The 26,058-nt window shown below is 36.2% G+C and overlaps 1 protein-coding gene across 3 annotated transcripts; it reads left to right on the top strand.

Moving 5' to 3' along the window:
* The first annotated feature begins 1,866 nt into the window (after positions 1–1,866).
* On the top strand, positions 1,867–26,058 carry LOC100373180 (cytoplasmic protein NCK2-like). 3 transcript variants are annotated; one of them, XM_085499535.1, is made up of 3 exons: positions 1,867–2,109; positions 23,683–24,674; positions 25,419–26,058. In XM_085499535.1, exons 2-3 carry the CDS (start codon positions 23,694–23,696, stop codon positions 25,632–25,634), a joined length of 1,197 nt encoding a protein of 398 aa, XP_085355661.1. In that variant the 5' UTR covers positions 1,867–2,109; positions 23,683–23,693; the 3' UTR covers positions 25,635–26,058. The 3 variants fall into 3 exon arrangements, with proteins under 3 accessions (XP_085355661.1, XP_085355664.1, XP_085355659.1); XM_085499538.1 differs by lacking the exon at positions 1,867–2,109 and adding an exon at positions 12,097–12,223; XM_085499533.1 differs by lacking the exon at positions 1,867–2,109 and adding an exon at positions 12,823–12,924.

The raw sequence follows: 26,058 nt of genomic DNA, 5'->3' as shown, positions 1-26,058 counted from the left end.
GATTCAAAGTGTTCTACTGATAGCTTGCCGTGTGTACAGTGAGAAGAAGTTGAACAGAAATTTTGAATTCGAAAGTAATGTTATACATTGATTTTTTGTACTCTATACTAGACCAGAGAGTAAATATATAAGGAAATAAAAGTCAAATTTATCATAACGTGCGAAACCTGCCCAACATGCAATGGAGCGAAACCTGTAAATTTCTAGACTTCTGGTCATGGGTGCGTCTTGAAATAATACCATTCATGCATTGCCAGTACTCCCGACATTTAAGTATTACACGGATCATGGAGCTAAAATAATATTTTAGCTTCATGCACGGATAGACTGTCGACGTCTCGGGCCTAATTCTTGAAGTTTGTTTCTAAGTCTGATGAAATACCTTAAATTAAAACTTTCTTAAATGTCGAAATCATTAACAGCGAGGGACGTAAAACGTCCTCGGCATTTCAATCTGTGATATTTCGTCAGATTTAGAAACGATTTAGCCCTGAACTTTCGACAGTCTAAGGCAGATACCCAACATTAGCATCTGTCTCATATCACCAGTAACAGAGACCCGGAGAGGTGCTATTCATGACGGGGTAAAAGTGTTAAACTAATTACACTTTTACTAAATTGATTGATCGTGGAACCTATGCGGGTACCAATATATTGACACATTATCCAATAATAACGTGTCATCTCGGGCCTAGAATCGATTTCCAACCTCTGCCTATCGCGTATGTAGTTTCCGTTTGTGGCATTTCTTATTATATACGGGGACAGACTATTTCGCCTGAATTAAGCGACTCGCCGGACGCCCGAAGTCTGAGTCACACACACACAAACGCAGCGACAAGAGACTGGAACCGAGTCTATGACGGACCACGTATTTATTCCCATAAAAGAACTGAACTCACACGAGACAACGAGATAATAAACTTGACCACGCTACTTCATTTAGTTTATTGTCGCGTTTTAAATTACCGGTAGATTAGGAAATTGTATATGTGAACTAGTACGTTGCATTCTGACCGTCGTCGATAGATTGATATTAGATGATTTAATAGGTGGCTCATACTTATTTCACGGAAGCAACATAACTCGGGTAAACAAATGAATAAACATCCGAGAGATTATTGTTTCTGAAACAAAATATGAATCTCCCTATGCCTATGTGGTGTTTTCCCCAGTGTATCCCGCCCTCACACGATATCATCAGAAACAAAAATACGGTGTTCTCTTATTCACACATTCACTTGCATAATAATTAATTTTAATTATAATAATTAATTACATTCATTATGTACTTTCACCGCGATACTACAATACAAATAGTGTACAATAAAATAGTGTAGCTGTCAAAAGTTGCTGTGCAAATTTGAATACAATGATAAGGAATAGTATTGTTCAATGATTTCCAGTCCTCAAGTGACTGCACGGGGTTGACATGCAGTTAATTTCACAATACATTGATAGTATCGGATTGTAATCACTTTAATTTAATTTACAGGACGCGAATACATATGTATTGTGTTGGAGAAATCATTAATCGTAGTGTGAAACCTACATTCAGGACTGCAATGCGCGACCTTAACCACGTGACTATGACATTTCCCCACGATGAGGTCATCCAACTTGCTTACAACATGTACCCGATTATATCCATGCGCAATAATAAAGTGAAAGCGGAAATGTCATTATTTTGTTTAAAGTTTAGATGTTGATATCGTGCAAAGCAATTTATAATCCTAAAGCCAAATATGAAATGACACGCGACAATGCATTCGTAAGAGTCAAATAATAAACATCGCGTTTCCAAATTAGTCCAGCGGATGAATAGAAGACAGGCGGAAGTTGCAAGCAGTCCACTGAATGTCGGACATTGTGAGTTTCTGAGAACGACTATTGTATAGGCAGTTTTTTTTCCTCGTTTACTGGAGTTAGATAACGATATCTCCAGTTTTTCATTGTATGACGAAACTGAGATCTATTCTGGTGCTGCCTCACTGAATATTTGCCGGTGTTTTCGGCTCTCGGAGCAGCATTGTGCAAATTGCTTATCGTCGAAGTTTTATAGTGTGTTGGTGAAGTGACTCAAATCAGCTGGGCGAGTGACTTAGTACGGTAAGTACATCGAACATCGTGTCAACGGGGGCCTTCCTCGTCACAGGCGGGACAAATATTGCAATGCGTAACATATCTGTATTGTTTAACAATGACCCGAGTGGGATTGGTCATTCAGAAAAACACAGGCATAGTTCACTTGCAGACAGCCTAAATCCGTAATGGCTGCGAAGTGGAACGGAAGGAGAATGTGTTTTCAATTTTGCTTTATTAACATAATCAAACGTAACCTCGTGCCAGTGCTTCGACATTGATTCACATATTATATTCACATGCATATTAAAACTACTGTACAATAGTGTGTACATCATTTCATACCATAACATTTTAAAGGCAAATAAACCGATTATATTAATGTTTCTGCAGACAACACTGGCAGAGGACTAATTAGGCCATGTGTCACATGGTGTATCTGTTACTTTCTTTCACATGGATCGTTTGTAATGGATGGAATAAAAATAACTGACAGAGGTCTCCATCCACTGAGTGTAAATTCTCTTTCTATTCTCCATGAATATCTCAACCAAGATGCTTGTTAGTAATACACAACACATGTATTGCAATAATTTATGAATGCATTTAAGTTTACTTCTCCCAGTTGTAATCACATTTGGTTCGCTGATAGTGATCTTCTTACATGCCAGCATTTTGTTGACTCCATTCAATTCCATGTGATTCAATGTAGTTTAAAGCGCGATGGTCGTCCCGCAGCGCGTTCTCGAATTTCATGTAAATAAACAATGTATTTTACACGCATTGTGTACGTCGCTATGAGTCCCATATCGAACATGACGAGGCACAACAACTGCCGCCCTTTAACTTGCGAGTTCTATGCAATGATGTTATCAGTGATGGGTCGATGTAAACATGGAACTATAAACCCCAGGAAGAACAACCACTTCGTTTCCTTTGAACTATGATAGTTGCCGCGATGTCGAATGTTTATTTTGACTGTTTATTTTGTCGCATTAAAAAATAAGCCGATTTACGCAAATGAACGTTTATCTCCGACTATCGGTCATTTTCGGAGTCAATCGGACGACTCCGGGAGATCACGTGACCGAGTTGTTCCGGTTATAGCATAAAAAACCAATGGCGCCAAGACAAAAACACTGATAAATGATCGACATTCAACGGGAAAAAAAACACATTGCCACTTCTGGCGATCGAAGGGAAACACGGAATTAGTCGGGATATCTCAACAACAAACAGCTCACCAAACCCCATGTTTCGCAAACTTTCGCAACCTTATTTTTTCGAGGGTTGAAAAAAACAAGAAGTAATCTAAAAACGACATTAAAAATTATGAAAACTCGCTAAAACTCCGACCCGTTGCATGATTTCCGGTACACTGAAGGTCACCCTGCAGACCGACTTGTTTGCGCATGCGTAGTGAACGAAATATTTTACTGCGCAGATATGAAATTTTTTTTTCAAGTTTTCCGTTTCCAGCAAAGCGGTTGAAACGGGCGTATTGGCGGCAACTAACATGGAGTATGACTAATGTCGTGGAAACAAAAGCGAAAGCACTGTAAGATAAACTAAGACAAAGGTTTTTTTAATCCTCTTAGTTTCGTTGTTCTTCCTGGGGTTTATAGTTCCATGATGTAAACAAGTCATGTTTGAATTGCATTTCCTCATACATGTACATGACCATTTACATGTATATGCTCAATACGTTAGTGATGAAGACAGGATTGGTTAAGCACAATTCCTGCAGCCATATGTTATAGTTTTCTCTCATAATTCCACGGGGAATAAAAATAGACTATTTTGTTTACAAATTTAGCCCTTGGACCACCATGTAATCATTTGCTGTTGCTTGAGTAGTGGGTACTTGTACAAAGATGTCATGTCAAACCGTGTTGATGTAGAAAAGGAGCATTTGATGTTGCCTTTGGTATGCAGTTCTAATTCTGACTCCTAGTATATTTCAAACCATGTCAAAACTTGACTAACACTGTATCATCATACCTAGCCACACATCATAAATTATTGCAACCTGAACCATGTCTTGCACAATAAGAGTATTGCTATGCATTGTTACACATGTATTCTACACTGATTGTTTAGTTGGTTACAATTCTGGTGTTGTGGGGCTTTGTGATCTGGTGCTACAAGCTACATGTACATGTATACCGTACTAGTACATCACTGGGCCAATGGTTTTACTAGCACATCAAAATATCCTTGCAGGTTTTAAGCCCTTGACATTGTGCGATTGTTATCTATGACTCTGCGTAACATGATCTACTAGCAGAACAAACATCCTTATTTTATATCCACATCTAATCCAGGAAATATGGTGCTAAAAGATAAATGCTAGATTTTATGTTTAATTAGGCTTTTGGTTTTAGTGGTTGATTTAAATTAATTAAACATTGAGTGACCTGACCATTTGAAGCTATTTTATTTTCTGCGGTGTTATTACTTAGGTTTGTTATCATCTTGATAACTGTCTGAAAGTAGAAAACGAATTAGTTAGTTACGTTGCCAAATTTCCTGAGAGTATAGAATGCATGCCAATAATGTTTATTATGGGGAATAAGAACAGCAAGAAATGGTGGATTTGTGTAAACTCATTTTATAAATGTCATCTCAGTGACAGTCTCTTCAATGGCCTACCATGTCTTGTGTCCCTCCCCCAAGATAACATGTACCGGTACATGTAACCAATATTACATTAGATTTGTCTTTTGATTCCACCAGTCTATATTTATTCAATATTGAATCTCAAAAATGACATGTCTTTAACTATGTACATATGCATATGTGCTAGAATACAGAACGAGTTACTTTGCATCTGCACAACATTTGTTGATATTACACATTATTTATTTTAAGCAGTGTTAATAAATCAGTATGCCCCTGCAGTGTACTGTAGTTATTGTGGTCTGTACCTGTACCTCTTTGCTGCAATTTAAGTCGCACAGAAATAGCTCAAACCTATGTTATTCTGTAGAATGCCTTCCACATTGTCAATTATTTCAGTGTTACCCACATCAGTATAACTACATTCTGAAAAAAAAGAAAGAATTGAAATGGAATTTGAAAAAAGATTTCTAATGAGCTGTACATTGTACTTGCATGACACCATCTACTTAAGAATCAGGCCAGAGTATAAATATAGTACCTGGATTTCCTGGATGATGTTGCACAAAAAGTGATGTCATCCCTTTAAATTGCAAAGAGCAACGCCCTCCAGTGCAATTACTCCAGAGGCGCTTCACTGCTATTGGATTTATAGGCTTTTTATATGTAAACATTCTGTTTGTCATTCTCTAAGCAGATAGCTATTCTCTGGTTCATGTAATTGTAAGTGGAGTGCACCATGGGAGTACCACAGTGCCCCTGGGGCAGTAAGTAACAACAGCTTGAGATCAGGAAATGATTTTTCCTTCCATTATATTTTCACAGTACAATCTACTTGCAATGTTAAACTAGCATCATTTCAGCGTAGACATACATGTACTTGTGCAAGAACATCTGATAATAATTACATCAAGTACATGCAAGTCTGGCATGTATGTACACATGCCTACTCTACATGCATAGCTGCTGTATAATAAACTAAGCACTTCTAGTCGCTGAAAACTAAGATGAAATCTAGTTTTGACCAATTTCTGCACATGTGAGTTCTAGAACAAAAATTTATTCAGCCGTTTTGATGGTTAATTCAGTACTGGAAAGGAAACAATGAAAGTGTGATGTAAATTGTACGGGTGTGTTTAGTACTTCTTGCTACGAGTATCAGTAGCAGACGAAAAAATTGTAAATGTTGGGAGACTGCTCTGTAATTTTGGCACATGTCATAGAAACAGACGAAACAAATTCAACAATTTTTTTTTTTATGAATTTCTCAAGTTGGTGAAAATCACAATTTTTGTAGCAGTGAACATTTCATGGGGTGGGGGTTAGGGGCCTTGAAGATGCATGGTGTCATACACTTTCTTGGTGAAAACGGCCGTAAATCAACCAATCCAGAAAATTCCTCACTGTTAAAATTAATCTGTTTAGAATGGTGAATGTACCCTGACATATAACCTTTCAGGATCATGTATGTGTACCATGTGTTAAAATTACCATGACCTTGATTAGTCGGGTTTTAATAACAAAAATAATATGAGTATTAGGCATATTTAATAGTTGACAGGGATGAAACAGGCTAATATGTTTTATGTTGTTTATTTCATAAACAAAAATAAACTATTATCTAAACATGATTAGGCCGTTTGAAAGTATGTGTGTATGAGTGTGTATGTAATGCAATGTACTTACATGTACATGTATGTTTACAATTAATGCAATTGTCATGGTAATATTGTTTTATGAATTATGCAGATCCCAACAATTTCATTTGTTTATTTTTAATCTGTTGAAGTTTGAATTAATTAGTGTACACATGTATATAAATAATATTCTAATTTTACTCGGTGATGTCATTGACTGTGTATTTCTGTCTGCATACTACTCAGCATGCTTGTACATGTACCAATAATCTTGATATCTTGTGTTTACTGTGCGTCTATGTATGTGGGTGGGCCAGTACTGGTACCCTGCATTTTGACAATGACTCCTATATGATTTATGTTTAAAAGGATATTTTTGGAGACTACATCCAAGTGCATGTTTTGTCTGGTTATGGTCATATAATTTTTATTAATGTCTAGTGTGTATACAAGGGGGAGACTGTTCTGTGGTAACATGGGAGGAGTTGGGTGAATGTGATAAATTGCAAATAGTTTTTGGATCCAGTAAAATTCACATACTTGATGTTCAAGGTGTCTGATTTTAAATTAAAGGGCAATGGTCTTTGCGCATGTGAAGGTGTTTAGATATTGTGTCAACTGTGCATTTCACCTCAAGTTGTATACACCCGCTATGAGACCCATATCATGCGAAGTGACAACTAATACCCTTTAGTCTTTGTGCCACTCATTATACTGAAAATAATAATAAAAGTTACAACCTCTTTAAATGTTAATTTATTTGCCTGCCTGCCTGAGTGCTGGAGGGTAGGGTTAGGGATGGCGGATACAAAAGGAACTCTTTCCTTTTTTTTTACCTGTTTCTCTGTGACACTTTCACAGATTTTGTTTGAGTTGACCAGCCATCATTTCTCACTTACATCTGACATTATATCGAACATATTTACATTTTTCATGGTCTGATTCAAGATGACCAAACAGCAGTCAATTTAAAGCCAAAAATGTATCAAAATTGCACATTTTTACCGTTTTAGTACCAGATTTCAGTTGTGTGTGGACAGGCTCATTTCAACTTGGTACATACATGTACATGTATATTGAACACATATTAGAATTCATACATACATTCAAGGGCGGTGGACACTGTGTTACGCATGCACGAGATATAGGTATAAATATGAGCAAAGACGTGACTTTGAATGTTGCACGGATGGACCAATACGTTACCAAACTTTAATTAGGGAATTTACATGTAGTGATAGGAAGGTATCGAAAAGTCACTCGTGGTACATTGTAATTAGATAATGTAGTGCCGAGGTAAAAACCCGTATTGAAAGGTAATCAATGTTTATCAAGACAAATGCAGCACATTCACGGTAAAACAACTATCGCCCCCCCCCCCCCCTCCCCTACATGTACATAATGTAACTATGATGTAATTTTTTTTTAGAATTAGGTTAATTATGGCTGACTGGTGGCTTTGTTTTTGAATAATGCATCTTTAACCTGACTGGACCAATCAAGTTCAAACTTCCCACATACATCAAACATCATATCGGCCAAATGCACCATTATTTTTGTTAACTACAAATCCAAAATGGCTGACTGGCAGCCTCTAGTACCACATATAGCCATATTTCATAATTGTCAGTCGTTATGTAGATATCAGCTTAGTAGTCATATTTCATGCCAAGAGTAAAAACGATTGATGATAATGACTTGTATTCATATATGATGTGAACATCACACTTGTTGAGTTACTGATGCATCTCAGTTTTGATTCAAAATGGTGGACTGCCAGCTATGTTGGCTTTCATGTTTTACGTGGTTTCAACTATTGTTAGGACATGCCTCGTGTGTTTGAAGACAAGACGTAATGTTAAATAAGTCGAACACAATGACGTATTGTATACAATGCATGATTCTTTGACAACAATTGTTACTAATGCTATACATTGGTGTCTATTGATCTATTGCTGTTATGTTTTGTATCAGTGACCCCATACAACATGTATAGTCTAAAAGCTAATGGTGGGCATCATGCTCATGTAAAACACGTGTATATAAAAACTGTAAAATGCATACTCCTGCATTTGTGGAGTTCTTTCATCTGGGAGTGTTGGACCACACTCCTTTGACTCAATAAAAACAATCATACTTGCTCTATTCAACTAATTTGCTATTTAGTAAAAGGCAAATTCACATTTTTTGTACAAAATAAATGTGAAACCCAAGGAAATCAGTGTCCACAACATTTTTAATCAAGTTAAACCTTGTATGAAAATTTTTTTGAAGACCTCTCTTCTCAGTAATCAAACAAACTGACCCAAATTGATTTTTGGGATTTAATTTTTTCTCTTCCATGTGGTATAGTGTCTTGATTTTGTTGTGAACATTGCGTGTATGCGTCAGAGGGGAAAACACTGTAGGGTTATATATTGTGTCTATTGTGTGATTTGTATATGCACCTAGGGATGATTGCTATTCAGACAGTTTTCAGATGGAGTTAGGCATACATAGTTGAGGACACGCCAATGGGGCATTCCATTGTAGCATATTGACCCCTTCAGATAGTTGTGTGTGTGTCTGTCTGTCACCTGTGAGTCTACAAACAAGCCTACGTCACAAACTGCTCAAAATCCCCCAAACATTGCCAGCAACCAATCACAGACTAGCTTAAACAATAGCTTTCCCTGACGATAATACTTAGCAACGTTATTTCCCCCACGCTAACTTGAAAAATCTGTTGTTTTTGTCTCGTTTCCGTTTCCGGTCTGTCTTAGAGAATTATCATTAATTTACATGTGTATGTATGGACTGTACTAATTAGTATTTGTTTGTATTAGTTGAACATGCTGAAATTAGCAGCTGCATTTGGTCATTAAAATGCATGTTAAAACGTTCATTGTCAATTCAAGGCAAATGCATATGATGTATTAGAGTGAATACACGACAAAATATAAATGCCTCTTTACTGACTGCAAATGAATTATGGGTATTGCCATATCAAGATTGAGAGGGGAATTCATTACAATACTATAGATGACAGGCTATGATTTTCTTAGTTGTGAGAAGATTGCCTTAAGCATAATTGAGGAGAGTACTTGCACACTCACATGAATGATTTATCACATGTACAGTATATGTGACATGTATGTTCTGATGTTACACATAAAAATGTGAATGGGTTAGGGTTAGGGTTGTTTTTACTGAACTCGTGAATAAAGGTTACCGGTATTTTTATTTGAAGTCATCAAAAGGAAAAAATTGTAATGGATTACAGTACATTAGGCACTCAAAGTTGCTTGATTTAGTACATATGCATAGTTAAATGAGAACGGCGCATTTTTTGATTACATAATACTGTACTCGTCCAACTCGGTGCTCGGGGTACTCGATTCAAAGTATTTACCGCCTCTCACGGTTGTTGAGAGGTCATTGTCGAAGCGAAGTTTATGTACGTTTACCATGGTATACGTATTCGCAAGATATTTGTCATGGACGATTTCTACGCTGTATTTATATACATGACCCCGAAAATAGAAATGCCCCAAAATGTGGGTGTGTGCGTATAGTCGAACATGGACACTAAGTCAGACGAGTACAGTATTTAGGTATTTAGTATTTATAATAGTTCCAAGCTATTGAGATCATTTTCTTTCACGTCTAGCTGTTGTAATGTCACTTCCATGAAGTGTTGGTCAAGTAATTTCTCAATGGCTTTTACGTCACTCACTGCATTGTCTTAAATCAGATATAACTATGAATATTACAGGAGTGATTTTTATAACACAATTATGATAATAAATTTTTATGTGTAGTGATTTTGTTCAATAAAAGTCAAATAGACAAACTGGAAATACACATGCACCACCAATAAAGAAGATTTAATAACCAGGTTGTCTGACCTGGGGGCTCGTATTGATGGTTAAAGACAGTTAATTACACCTAAATCTAATTTGCAATCAATTTGATATGAAGTAGTTGTAGCTTGTTTTTTTTTATACATGTATTATGAGTTGTAGTCAGGATTTTAAGATTTCCTAAAGGAAAATGAATACAGTATTGTTAATAACAAAAAAAAAACCTGCAGAATACCATGTACATATAGCATTGGTCTTGAAAAATAAAAACTTCAAATTTAAAACTGATTCATCTGAAATGAAACTAATATGTTTTGGTAATTTGGGGCATGGAGGAGGAATACCCTGACTGAGAAAGTTTTTTAGCTCCGCTGTCGACTTTGTCGAGCGGAGCTTATCATATGAGTGATTGTCCGTCGTCGTCGTCCGTGTCAATGTTTTACTTTTTCGACTTCTTCTTGAAAACTACAAGCCTAAATGCTTTGATACTTGGTGTATATGTACCTTGGGTAGACCTCTCTTAGGTTTGTTCATTTCATGTTGATATCTTTAATTCTTTAATTTTGGTGAATATTTTTGTCATTTTTGGTAAAAACTGATATTTTCGACTTCTTGTTAAAAACCGCAAGTCCAATTGCTTTGATACTACATATATAGGTACTACATGTGGACCTCTCTCAGATTTGTTCATTTCGTGATGATATCTTCAATTCTCAAATTTTGGTGAATATTTTTGTCATTTTTGGTAAAAACTGATATTTTCGACTTCTTGTTAAAAACCGCAAGTGCAATTGCTTTGTTATTACATATATAGGTACTACATGTGGACCTCTCTCAGATTTGTTCATTTTGTAATGATATCTTTAATTCTCTAATTTTGGTGAATATTTTTGTCATTTTTGGTAAAAAGTGATATTTTCGACTTCTTGTTAAAAACCGCAAGTGCAATTGCTTTGATATTACATATATAGGTACTACATGTGGACCTCTCTCAGATTTGTTCATTTTGTAATGATACCTTTAATTCTCTAATTTTGGTGAATATTTTTGTCATTTTTGGTAAAAACTGATATTTTCGACTTCTTGTTAAAAACCGCAAGTGCAAATGCTTTGATATTACATATATAGGTACTACATGTGGACCTCTCTCAGATTTGTTCATTTTGTAATGATATCTTTAATTCTCTAATTTTGGTGAATATTTTTGTCATTTTTGGTAAAAAGTGATATTTTTGACTTCTTGTTAAAAACCGCAAGTCCGATTGCTTTGATATTACATATATAGGTACTACATGTGGACCTCTCTCAGATTTGTTCATTTTGTGATGATATCTTCAAGTGATATTTTCGACTTCTTGTTGAAAACTGTAAGTCCGATTGCTTTGATATTACATATATAGGTACTACATGTAGACCTCTCTCAGATTTGTTCGTTTTGTGATGATATCTTCAATTCTCTAATTAATTTATTTTGGTGAATATTTTTGTAATTTTTGGTAAAAAGTGATATTTTCGACTTCTTGTTAAAAACTGTAAGTCCGATTGCTTTGATACTATTCATATTGTTCATTTTCTAATGATGTCTTCAGTTCTTTAATTGAAATGTGCATTGCTAACAGCGGAGCTATCTCAGCCGATAGGCTGCTTGTTTTATTTTGATGTGTGCCAAGAATATGTCACTACCCACTCTATTTGTTACCTTGTACATTTTGTTGTACTAATTATACTATGATTAACACATACGCATGTTGAGTCATCTACATTGTTTTGTAAATCGTGAATGTATATTCTAAGTGAAAAAAAAAGGAGTGGCATGATTGTGTATCACTAAGCAAGAAAATGATGTCCATGTCAATTTTGTGGAAATACCCATAGATAGTTATTAGTATTTCTTGGTATAGGTATGTAGATTCTGCCATTTGAGTAGAGACAAAAGAAAGCATCACATTGCATGTATTCATCTCACTGCACCAGTCATCAAGTTGCATTGTACTTGGACGCTTCAAACGAGAGTTGTTGGGAACAGCATGTTGGACAACATGAGTAAGTAAATTGATTCACTAATATCACGATGTATACATTGTAGCTACTTACCAGATTTACAGATCATGTCTTAAATTGTGAGCAGTCGGTGGTTCACACACTTCCAGCTGCCGTCTCTACATGTACAATGTACGATTTAAATCCTCGACAATGACTGTTTCGTTCAAACAGGGAAGTACTCCAATTAAATAGTTCCATGTTTTTATGAAAGGTCAGATACTGACGCAGATAACTTTAATCATTAAATTTATTATTTTTAATTATTTTTTGTTGTTGCATAATTTAGCAAAATACATTTTCATGAAATACTACCAGTAATAGCATATTCATAATGTACATGTATATACACTGTATATATAAAATTAAATATTTAGGTTTTATTCTCCATATCCACCTCCCACTTAAAAAAAAAAAATCATACCCAAGATTTACAATTTAGCATTCTGTTATTTAATCTGTCTTTTGTGTAAAGAATGAAAGCCTATGAAAAGGAAATTTCTTTGGCCACAGGAAGTAATTGTTGGCAGCCCCTTTTCGTTGTTTGTCTATTCTTCAGCTGTGTAGGTCAGAGATCTCTTATACATGTACTTCCTTAATGTGCGTGTCGTAACGTTGGCACAATTAGTGTTGCACTGCTCATCAGTTTTAGGGGGAACTTCAGTGGATAAACATGGCTGAGAACGATTATGTATTATCTCAAGGTAGGATGAGGATTTCATAACTTGTATAACTCGTCTAACTCTCAGGTGTACTTTGTATGTGCTGTGTGTTTCCCACAATCTTCTTTTCTGTGTTGCACAATACATTCCATGGTTATACTGAGGAGCGGCTGTGGTTTAATGTGATAATGTGCTTTCAAATTGGTGAAACTTGTGCATAATTTTGAATGCATTAAGTGGGATTTGATGGTTATAAAAGTTGCATTTGCTTTTGATAATATTGATACATGTATAATTAATCCAAAATTGTCTCTTCATTACAATGTATGTAGGTTCTTCTAAAATTGTACATGAATTTCCAAACTACAGAAGAACAATTATAGAGGAGTGCAATTGATGTCATCATTTATTTTAACAGTAATTATCGGGTGAGATCAGGGGGTACATGTATTAACTGCTCTACCTATGCTACAGTATTGTCAATTTGACTAAGTATATTTTTTCTTTAGAATTACACATATGAACTTAATAATAATTACAGTGTGAGTCTGAGGCACGCCCAAATAATTTGTTTGTTGAATAAGATTAAAATTAGATTCGCTTCCACACAGTCAAAACGTCATTATTTAGACCGGCCTAAAGATCAACTGTTCTGAGAAATGCAGATTTGATACGTCCTACATAGTGGACTTCAACATGTTTATTTTGAGTTTTTCTGTATTTATGTTGCAAATCTTAACAAAGATGTAGTCTGCAGCATCGCAATGGTCTCTTAAATCAACCTGGAGTTTTCCTAATTAATTCCAGTTTTGATGGCGAGGAGAGTGGGCAGAAACAAAATGTTCAGTTTGACTTGGGATATGGTTTGTTTTGAACTGTTGAATGAAAATCTGCGAGACTTGGTAGACAATGATTAGTAGAAGCAAATAGTTTTGAAGACATGAGGGGGAAATCGCAAGACTTTCTTTTTTGACCACTATGATGATGATGGTTGTTGTCAATTATTGCTTTAAACTCCGCCCACAGAAGTCTCGACTTTCATTTCACTTGTGCTGCCCTATTTTAGTATGTCATAACTGGGCTGTGATCTGTTCAAATGTGAAAAGGTTTTGTAATCTGCTTGTAGGACAGGCTAACTTGGGTGTTGAAATTTGGGTAAGCCTGGTGCCAGCCTTATTTTCTGATTTGAAACCACCTTTTGTTATGCAGGAAGTGCATAGGGGTCATTGACCCTGTTAAAATACAAAATGGCTGCAGTTCCCCATAATCAAAGACATTCCATGCCTGTTCTTGTTGACTCACTGAATTTCTATTTAGGAAGCCAAGGATGATTGATAGCCTTTTGCATTGTGTAACTTTTTTAGTTTGTCATGGATGAGGTTTTTATGAGCGAAAAAAAAATCTACTCTGTGAAATTTTCATTTACATTGAATAAAGAAGTCAGCACATCCATCTACTTTTTTGTTTAGTATGCTTTATATGGAACATATTATAACAAATTGCATCTGTTAATACATCATCTGCTGTAGCCCTCCACAGTAAACTGAAAAGAATGGAGTAAAAACAATGTCAAGCAACCCAATTTATTGTTTTCAGTGGCGGTATAAGTTGTAGGTAAAATAGTCATCTACATTATACTGATATCCCTCACAATACACTCCCTTCACCTCCCCTCTTGTGTTACCAATACTTGTATCCATGCTATATGCACATGCTTTTCAAAACTGTTCGTTTTTGCTGATGGGGAGGGGGGGTTGGCTTTCATGTTGTTGACACTGCACATACTGTAATGTCATCTCTTTACTTAATTACAATTCAAAGAAAGGGAAATCTTACTCCTTTTTGATTGTTATACCAGATGTTTTTATGTGAATACTACATGTATGTAATATGACTCATTAATTTTTTTATTTCCTACTTAATCATGTGAATTAGTGTTTTGGTCCATTCAGTGTTTTAGTGCAGGTACTTACTGCTTGGCTTTCATTGTCTGCAGCTATTACAGTCTCTTGATGTTCAGTCAGTGTTAACCATTCACTCAAATATAATCACCCTGAATTCGTAAAGATTGTGTCAATTTATGAGCAAGATTTTTTTCTTCTGTTGGAAATTTCACACCAAAGCTAGATGGTGACAATTTTTGGCTTTGGTGTTTAAGCCATCATTCATGTTTGTGAAGGAGGCTATACCGCCGGTACTTAGCTTGAGTTTAATTTAGCATATTCACAGTACCTAGCTGTGAATGAAATAAGCACAGTGTTCTTAATATCGTCAGCTCAGTTGTATTACACATGAATGTGTAGACGGTGAACCTTGATATTTATTTTTGTTACAAGGAGACTCATCATTAAAATCCAGAGGGGCTGGTTGTACAGCTGCAGTTATCTTTACTAATTGAGCTTTTAAAAAATACTAGTTTATAGTGACGTTGTCATTGTCTGCGTTGTTTTTTATACTCTCTTTGCATGAAATTCTATCCATTGGGTTTAATTATTTTCTGTTAAACTCTCCTCAAAGTTGGCCAAATAATATGATGCAGATTGCAAAGTGTGGTGACTGCACTTGACTTTGCCAAAAAGTATTCTCCCATCGTAAGGATGGTGTTACAGGGAATTATTTCTATTGTGTACTTCAGAAGTTGGTAATGAAATTGTGTAAAACGGTATAATAATTAATTGGAAGTAGTGACTAAACATATTAGCAAATAACACATGCTTTACAGTAATTCAGTCTGCTTCATTATTAAAGGAAGTGTTGATCATCATGAAACTTGGATATTATACATTTAATGGTTTCACAATTGTCTGTTTCAATTTTTAATACCGTACAATGTACTTCCCCCAGTCATAAGTCCCTCACTGTGCATAAGCTCACGTCTCTTTATTTAGACGAGTTGCAGGCATCCCTGTTGATAGGCCCAGGGTGTTTTTACCGGACGTCGACAATTGGTTAATATTTATTAAAATATGTGTGTAAAAAGTGTGTTTCATTGTATTGTATAGTATAGTTCTCTTTTTGTGTGTGGTGGTCAGAAAATATTGTCAGTTTGACATAGCATTTTGATAGGTTAATACCAGATGGTATGTAAATATTATTGTCATCAAATGTGCATATTTTTGCGAACATGTTAGTTTTTTTTCATGGTAAAAGTTTTGTGGAAATCAATGACGACGCAACACATTTAGCAATTTTATTTTCTCCAAAAAGACGTACCTGTAATATTTCTTTTAGCCCAGCATAGTGAATACAAAAATGTAATTTAGATAAGTTTTTGTAGGTGGTAATATGGTTATGATGTTGAACATTTTTTTTTCTTTTCTGAGGCGTTCCTTAGATACATGTTGATGCCCACCCCTTACTTTCCATGATTTTACATGAGGCCCCTGGACTTCCATGTATGACCAAGGAAATATTGTATCTTTTGTTGCACACTGCAGCTTTTAGTTCATACATTAAAGCGTCAACACGATGGCATGTACTTATATGATTAGTCCTTAGCCTCTTTCAAAATCTTTCAAATGTAGGATTAGAAAATTTTTTCTGTAATGCCAGGTTAGCAACAGTCACTGAAGAGTTTTATTATTCTTTGACAGGTTAAATGTATAAGCATTGAAATTCACAAAATGATTTTGTACATGTTTGGAATACTGAACCAGACAAAAAACATGCAGTATTCAATGAAAATGTTCAGACGTCTATATTGATTTCCGCCTACGTCAATTTCTCTATTGCATACTGATGTAAGGTCCGTTTTAATACTGACTGATGTCTTGATGTAATGAGTCCCAATGAGAAAAAGCAGTGCAATTGAATATCTGTGTCACTTTATTACAAATGGGATTGTCTTTTAATATGAGGGTCCCTCTCTAATATCAATGGAAAGCAAAATTCTGATTAATGTAATCTATTCTCGGTTCTCCATTCCTATTTGAGGTCAGAGGGAATTCTCCTGACATTTAGGTTTGTTTTTACATGTACAAATGTACATGTACCAGTAGTACTTACAATTTCTCATCTCTGCATGGCATATATTACATGGTAATGAAGAGGGGGGTTGATATATTCAGGAAATATCTTATTCACTCTATAGTGAGGTTACAGAGGTGTTTCTATGGTCAAATAAGTTATATTTTAGTGATTTAGTATACAATAAATGTGATTTGGGGTTTGTATATGCTTCTATTGAAAGAATCGATAGATACAGAGCAATAGAGCAAATACGGTATTGCCCTCCACCCATTCAGAAAATATTTGATGGAAATATTTGTTAGAAATCGCAATTCTGTGTCCTGTGACATCTGACAGTGGCTGGGGGATGAAAGTATCCCTGGAAACTTTTCATGAAATGACTCATCATCAGTTCTTAGTGACCACACCCAACATCTGTGCATATTTGAAGAGCTGGGAATACATTGTAACATAACTCACCTTTTTATTGTACCTGAAGTATTTAATAAAACTGAGTTAGTCATTATTGTTACATCAGACTTCACAGTGTGGGGTTCCAACCCTACATTGTAGCAGTTAAAACAATTTTAAATTATGGTATCACGTAATGTCATCTTCTATAATTGGTTTTCAGGCTGTATACATGTGAAAACAAGACTGTAATTTGGGTCAGTGAAATAATTGGTATAAGGCCACCTGAATAAGAATCTATGTTTATTGTTGTTGTAACTGCCAACCTCCTCTCTCCCTGGAAACATTTAGTAAGATGCTTTGTTTTAGTATGCATATAGTACAGTTGCTAAATTAGACAGATGTTGTTATATCATTACCTTGGTATTATCAAATGAATATGGAGATTTATTCCATTAATATTAATACTAATAATCTCTGAAAAATGAGTTGGGTTACTATTTTTGTTACTTTGTTAAACCCTAATTTATTAGTTCTTTATCATGGTGGTGGTGGGGGTACCACGTATGTTGTGCATGGAATTCAAAAAAATATGGTTGAGTAATAAGGTTTATTTACACACACACAAAAATGACTTGGAGGTGAACAATGTATATGTATTGATGTGTTGTCAGTTATCCAACCAGCTGTTGTCACATACATGTATCTATCTACGTTCTCTTCTCATAATCTATGTGTAGCATGCACATACATGAACACAGAATACACACCTAGATATGTATGATTGATATTAATATCAATACCACTGATTCTGTTGGAGGCCAGTAGGACAGGCACAGTAAATGCTGTGCTCCATAACAAAGTAAATATTGTAATCTGGAACAGCAGAAATACATCTAACATGTATGCGGATTTTGAAAAGAAAATGATTTCAGGTAATGTACAAGGAGACGAGCTTTTATTTAAGTGGAGGTGACGTAATGTATGGTTCTTAATAATGTTGTTAACTTTATCATCTAATCGTAAAGCAAACTATATCAAACTAAAACCAAGTCCAAATATTTATTACCGTGTGAAATTCTCTTCTTGTATGTGCTTGACATGGTCTATATGGGACTCTGAATCACAGGTAGGCCCCCAAGATAGCGACATGATACAGTATCCCGTTAATAAACGGAATTCACATTACAATCTTTATGCTTACAAACAATCCAATGTTTATGTTGGCAAACACAGTATACAAGTACTGGAAACTGTCAAATCAGTAAATCAAATCAGTAAGCAAAATATACTGAGATTCTCATGCTTCTGATTTTATCATGAGAAAAATATCTTGTGGTAATGAGCAGGGAATATATTGTTTGCGAGACACAAGATCAATATTATAATGATACATGCACATGTGTCTGCTTCATTACACATATAGCCGTGTTAATTATAAAGCCACTGCTGCACGAATTGAAATATTTTACAATGAAATTTAGCAAAAGTTTGCGTATAATAATGATTACGACGCAAAACCATGGCTAACTTCAAAACAAACATCTCTATGATGCAGCTGATAAAACTGATCATTATTAAAAAATAGGCAGTTGAGTAATATTGACTGTTGCCATGACAACTATATGCGTGAACATGTAGCAGCATGACCTTACCCTCTCCCTCTGAGCAGCATGACCCTACCCTCCCTCTGAGCAGTGTGACCTCCCCCTCCACCTGAGCAGTGTGACTTTACCCTCCCCCTGAGCAGTGTGACCTCTCCCTCCCCCTGAGCAGTGTGACTTTACCCTCCCCCTGAGCAGCTTGACCTTGCCCTCCCCCTGAGCAGCGTAACCTTGCCCTCCCCCTGAGCAGCGTAACCTTACCCTCCCCTGAGCAGCTTGACCCTACCCTCCCTATGAGCAGCGTAACCTTACCCTCCCTTTGAGCAGTGGGACCCTACCCTCCTCTTGAGCAGCGAGACCCTACCCTCCCTTTGAGCAGCGTGACCCTACCCTCCCTCTGAGCGGCTTGACCCTACCCTCCCTTTGAGCAGCGTGACCCTACCCTCCCTCTGAGCAGCGTGACCCTACCCTCCCACTGAGCAGCGTGACCCTACCCTCCCACTGAGCAGCGTGACCCTACCCTCCCACTGAACAGCGTGACCCTACCCTCCCACTGAACAGCGTGACCCTACCCTCCCTCTGGGCAGCGTGACCCTACCCCCTCCCTCTGGGCAGCGTGACCCTACCCCCCTCCCTCTGGGCAGCGTGACCCTACCCCTCCCTCTGGGCAGCGTGACCCTACCCTCCCTCTGGGCAGCGTGACCCTACCCTCCCTCTGGGCAGCGTGATCCTACCCCTCCCTCTGGGCAGCGTGATCCTACTCCCTCCCTCTGAGCAGCGTGAACCTATATACACCTAATATAATATGGTGATTAAAATAGAATATTCCATGGTCAAAATATTATTTCTATGATCTGATTTTGAATTTATCATAATAACCGTTACCATGATACAAGTTGTCACAAATCTGATTGCATTTGCATGGTGTGACCTTGTAAAAACATTGTCAGGTGATCATGTCAAAATAATAAATTCATGTGATTCATGTACTTGTGTCATGTGATTGCATACATGCAATGGAAGAAAGCGGAATTGCATCTTGACATTGGAAGAAAATAGTAAGTCTGTTATATCAAGAGTAATATTGCTATGCAGATTACTCACCTTACCTTTCCTTCATGTGTCACAATTTTTAATACTGTACAGACACTCAACAGTAGAGGAGATTTATTGCACAATGTATTAACTCAGACCCTGCCTTTGCATCTACCGGTAGGTGCTTTATTGCATACTGCCTGTCACACAGATGAAAAGAAAAGTTAATATTGGCCTGTACACCCCTTGAGGCTATGTTTATGTATGTTGTTATTTATTTCAACCATTTTTTCATATACTCGCCATCGTGATAAAGGTCTTTTGTATCAATTTTACTTGTCCTAGTTTTCAGGCTATATTAATTTGATTTCGCAAGACTGGCAAAGCAAGGCAGTAAAAAAAGAACATGTTTAATTCTGTAAGAGACAAAATGGCCTTTCTATTCGTGAACACGTTTTTTTTTAGTTTTGTAAGTCAAATTTCACTTTGAGCTCATTAGACTGAGTCAGATCAACGTTTTGGAAAAGTCTTTTTGTGAATGCCACAAATTTGCAAACATTCTGGTAGGCAGTAAAAATTTACTGCTGTTATGCATTACTTCCTTTATTGCCGTTTTACAAATTGTTTGCGCCATGACGCATTGAAAACTGTCCAGACACTTATTCACACACGCGTTATTGTCGTAACTGAACAGTGGATTCATGTAATATTGAAGTTACTGAACAGTGGATTCATGTAATATTGAAGTTACTGAACAGTAGATTCATGTAATATTGAAGTTTTAGCTCAATACTAAATAGCACTTCTGAATGTGACCCATTTTGTAACAGTAATAAATCTTCATGCAATGAGTTCTTTGTTTACCCCTTCTCAAACATGCTATGGATAATGGATGGCACTTTGACCTCTCGTGATCTAACAATTAATACTCTCCTGCTCTTGATCGTAATTACCATATTTTGTTGATGACTCACCGTTGCAATCAATGTACAATTGTGTGAGTTGAATTGAAAATCTATGTGGCCAAATAAGTCTTGACTACATGTACGTGTGTGTGGTGTAATTTTATTGCTAATTACTTCAACATTTTATTGTCACCGGTATTTCAGTGTTAAAATGACAACGATGGTATTACAAATGGGCACCAAGAAAAAAAACACCATGACATTGAACAATATTAATAAATTGCTACACGAGAAGGCTTCAAGTAAATATACCATATTTGCTATTTTTTGTAATTCTACGTTAACCCCAAATTATGTTCTTGCCTCCCCCCCCCCCCTATATGCTAGAGGTCGACCCTCATCTTAGCATAAGAAAGGTTCCCATGTGTGATAAAAAAACACAGAATAAATTGTAAATCTCATCAAGACTCTACACATGTCAACACAATCCCTGCTAAAAACCCATAATGCATTATGTTCACGTACCTGATCGTATGTGGCTACTGCATTTAATCTATACTCTTGATATTTTACAAAACTATGCAAACTTTGCAAAAATAATATACACATGTATATGTCGTATTAGTTGCGTATGCAGTTTAGTAATTGGTAGAAGTGTGTCTATGGTTGAAACAAGTCGTATTAGTTGCGTATGCAGTTTAGTAATTGGTAGAAGTGTGTCTATGGTTGAAACAAGTCGTATTAGTTGCGTATGCAGTTTAGTAATTGGTAGAAGTGTGTCTATGGTTGAAACAAGTCGTATTAGTTGCGTATGCAGTTTAGTAATTGGTAGAAGTGTGTCTATGGTTGAAACAAGTCGTATTAGTTGCGTATGCAGTTTAGTAATTGGTAGAAGTGTGTCTATGGTTGAAACAAGTCGTATTTTAATAAGCCATATAAAAGAAATGCAGCTGTTTGTTGACATGTACTTCTAGTAGAGCAAATACAAATATGAACCCTGTCCATCTGAAACAGAAACCTTTGTGTATGTGGTGTTTTTAAAGTTGTTAATTTTGAACGAATACAATGTATCTACATTAAATTATTTGGTAAAAATCTATATCTGTTAATAGTGAAGAAATCGTAGTGTCAAACATTAAACTGATATTTTACAGTCCTATTAGAAGTACGGTAGGAAGGACAAAAAAATAGTTGCATGAAAAGTAGATTGTTATTAACAGGATTAGTCCAGTATAAGCGAAGAGAGGAGGGAGATGGCTCAATTGGGTGTCTCATCTCTGGCGAAAAAATTGCAATTAGTTTTGGAAATGGTCTGCAGTGTAATCTTGAACTTGAAAATTGAAATGTGTTGTTGATTTGGTGCACAACTACAAATGCACCTTAAAATATCCAGTTAAATTAAAGTGGCCAGCTTTTGCATCCTGGAACTCTATCCATCCATAAATTGGTTTCACTGATGCTGGTGTGGTTTGTGGCCTGGATCGGTTACAACTGTGTCTTAGACACGGCTGTGTGGTTCATACATGTAGATGTATATATTTTGATAACTATGATCACTATTATTATTATTGTTGTTGTTGTTTTAATTCAGATCTTAAGATCCATAGCAGAACAAAACAAATAACTATTGTAACCTAAGGTTTAAATTGTTTAAAACATTCTCAGATAGCAGGGAAATTGACATGGGAGGTCAAGCAAAGGCCACACTTATGAAACGTTTATGAATATTTAATATTTAAAACATTCTGCTTTAAATATATTGTATGTTGATCAAAATAATAAAATCCAAACATGGTACAATTTATCTAATGGATAAGTTCCGGCCCCTGTATGACCATACTCTGGTGTCTCTTAACACATTGGGTGCTGATAGCTGTATATACATCCCATGTCTTCTTTACATGCGTTAACTAGTGCATGTTAACTTGGCTCTGGTACCTGTAATTGGGAACTGGTATCTGTTAACTTGTAACATGCCATAAACATAGAATAGCTATGTTTTAAAGTAAAGGTCAGCCAGAGATTAAACCACTCCAGTTAGTATAATAATAATAGTAAACAGACCTCATCTTGAAAATTCAAAATTTCTTCTATTTAATTGCTCTAGATAAATTTTCATGGTAGGTTCTTTCACGTTCGCAGGAGAAGGCAATGGATGATATTGAGATTCTGTGGTTTTAATAATACATGTACATGTACCGCGGGGGTATTTGTATTCATGGACGATGAGACGTGTAATCCATTGCAAGAAGACAAACTGTGATGTGAGCACACATGTCTGTAGTATCCTGCATGTATATTTATCACAGTCTCAGCATTGTCACCCCAGGGTAATGTCATGGGATTGTGCATACAAATACATGTAGATGAAGTAGTGTTTATTTTTGCGTCAGGGAAAATTGGGAAATCACTACATGCATACATTTTCTCACAGTATTAATGGTAAAATTGATCACCACACCAGGAAAAAGAAATAGTCAATTAGAATTTCAGAATTTTTTTAATCTATGTTGCATCACTAGAAATTGTCACTAATTATTGCATTATGAGGACGGTTTTTCAACCACTTATTTCTCAGCATGCTTAAGCGGAATTCAATCTTAGGTGAACTACGGTTTTAAATTCACTAGTTTACAATACATTGTGACATTTTTACTTTGATTCATTGTACCATATTTGCTATATTAGTAGCGTCATGCACTTACGTAAATAACAATGATATGTGGAAGTACGATTTTTGGTTTGTATATATATAAATACAATGTATACTCTTTTACTATGAGCAATATGAGCTATAGTAAAATTCAATAAATAATTACAGTCTTCCTTTCACATAAAGTATCTGTTCTGCGGGTAGACTTAATTGTATATTTTGTTCCTTTTTTTTTTTTTTGCAGAAAACCTCGTGATGGGGGACGAACAGCAAGTGGTAGCCAAGTGGGATTACAAAGCAATCCAGGCAGAAGAGTTGGGCATCAAGAAAAATGAAAAACTGACTCTAATAGATGATAGTAAATCGTGGTGGAAGGTGAAAAATGTTGATGGGAGGGAAGGTTTCGTGCCTTCAAATTACGTGGACAAAGTGAAAAAACCCAAAGGAATTTTTGAACGATTTATATCCAAGAAACAAGTCAGCAAGCATGAGAAGAAGAGCAGTGACCAGAAAGTAGAACTTGAGTCGCATTCTCATCCTAGCTCGGACGGTGATGCCAATGGTGGCGCCACAGACCAAATTGTGTGTATGGCTGTTGTAAAATTTCAATATGAGGCACGGCGTCCTGATGAGTTGTCTCTTGGTAAAGGTGAACAGGTTGCCGTTATGGAGAGGTCGAGTGACGGGTGGTGGCGTGGTGAATGCGGTGGCCATGTTGGATGGTTCCCTTCAAACTATGTGAATGAGACGAGCGATGCACCCAGCAATTTAAAACCAAGCCAAGATGTTAACCGGCCACCTGCTTTAGGGAGAGGCCCAGTTGAACAGAATGTTGCATACCCTCGCGACTTTGTCCAAGCGGTTGAGGCTTTGTATACTTTTCAGGCTAGGAATGATGAAGAACTGCGTTTTGAAGCAGGAGAGCATCTGGACATTATAGGAATGCCTGATAATGACCCAGAGTGGTGGCAAGCGAGAAACGCCAAGGGGGAAGATGGACTTATACCGAAAAACTATGTGCAAGTAATTCCTGGTGGTGAACCAGTCTATGTGGGACCCACCAGCACTGTACAGCAGAACTCGTTTAGTATAGCTGCAGAGCTTGATATTGTGAAGACTGGGCCATACGCTGACAAGGATTGGTTTGCTGGTAAAATTACCAGAGATATGGCGGAAAATATTCTAAATGAGCATACGGTGGATGGTGATTTTCTGATACGAGAGAGTGAAACAAACGTAAGTTGGTTACATTTATGGTCAAAAAAATTAGCAAAATGCTGCAGTTTGTGGAAAATTGAATGTTGTCATTGTTGGATTTGAGTAATGCAACTGTATGCAATGCGCATATTTTTATTTTTCTGAGTACATTTGCGTAATTACGATGTTTATTTCTTGCAATTGTTTGTTCAATTCATTGGCGATTGCATGAATTTCTTACTGGAAATCTACAAAATACAGGGTGGATACAGTAATAATCATCCATAGTGAAAGTGGACTTATTCTGCCATTGTATGTACCTAGATATTGTGTTTTTACATCTAATAAAATATAGCAGTTCACTTTTTCAAAGTTGCCATTTGCTATATTTACTCTTTGTTGACTTTTCCCATAATGCAATGCAGGAAAAAGTTAAAGCATTTCACCACCAGTCATTCTCACCCAAATTTTTTCTTATACTCAAAATTAACCTTAATTTTAGAGCCAACAAACAAAATTTGAGTCAATTTTAAATTTTTACTCTAAAAATTTGGCTAGTTTTGTCCCAATCCTCTGAAGGAAATGTACACTGTATAAATGGGATTATTTTGTGAAGTTGTGATGATAAGGGGAAACTGGTGGTGAAAAGGTTAAAGCATTCCACCATGTCACACATTTACACAAATTAATTTACATATATACTTGTCACAATTTGACACTTTGTCCATCAGTGTCTGCATCGTGTTCACTGTTAACTGTTCATGTCTTCATTATTTCTTTCAGCCGGGTGATTATTCTGTCTCGTTAAAAGCACCAAACAACATTAAACATTTTCGAGTGCAGCATGGAAGCGGTCTATTCACCATTGGGAAGCAGAAGTTTGAGTCGTTGGATGATCTTGTGGAACATTATCGCCGATCGCCTATTTGGTCTGGTCAAGGTGACCGACTCTTTCTCAAAAGGCCATATAGTTTAGTTTTAAATGGTGAAAGTCAATAATACAAGTAATGAATAATGCTTCAAAGTTGTTTTTACTACAAACTTTTCAAGACATCATTCGCCAGTGTTTTGACCACCAGACATCACGTTATCAAATGTGAGAATATTTGTCCGTGGCTACAAATTTAACAATCAGTCAATTTAATATTGTTATATAATATTATAGAACAAATCTATGTAAATGTAATATCTACTTGTACACTAATAGAGCCTGTTCTTAAAGTGCTGATGGGAATGTTCTGGGAGTACTATTTGAATATTTTAAGACTTGTCATCTCTTTAGATGTCATCTCTCGTTGAATCCATAGGTTTCAATTAAACAGGTTTGCAATAAGAAACGGGGATGAATCAAATTTCGTGAAATTTGGATTGATGCTGTTGAGAATTTATGTACTTTTAAAAGAATTCTAAGCTTTGATGAAAA

Source organism: Saccoglossus kowalevskii, chromosome 1, assembly GCF_978046115.1.
Source record: "Saccoglossus kowalevskii chromosome 1, keSacKowa6.1, whole genome shotgun sequence".
In the NCBI taxonomy this organism is placed as follows: domain Eukaryota; kingdom Metazoa; phylum Hemichordata; class Enteropneusta; family Harrimaniidae; genus Saccoglossus; species Saccoglossus kowalevskii.
The sequence above is the reverse complement of the archived record's forward strand: the minus strand, read 5'-3'. Positions and strand labels throughout refer to the sequence as shown.

What these genes read in the sequence shown, in the direction of transcription:
- LOC100373180 (XM_085499533.1), top strand. Translation starts at nt 12,894, where the DNA reads ATGGCTGAGAACGATTATGTATTATCTCAAG. An exon ending in CGATTATGTATTATCTCAAG is followed by an intron (nt 12,925 to 23,682) that starts GTAGGATGAGGA and finishes TTTTTTTTGCAG; the next exon opens with AAAACCTCGTGATGGGGGAC. An exon ending in TACGAGAGAGTGAAACAAAC is followed by an intron (nt 24,675 to 25,418) that starts GTAAGTTGGTTA and finishes TATTTCTTTCAG; the next exon opens with CCGGGTGATTATTCTGTCTC.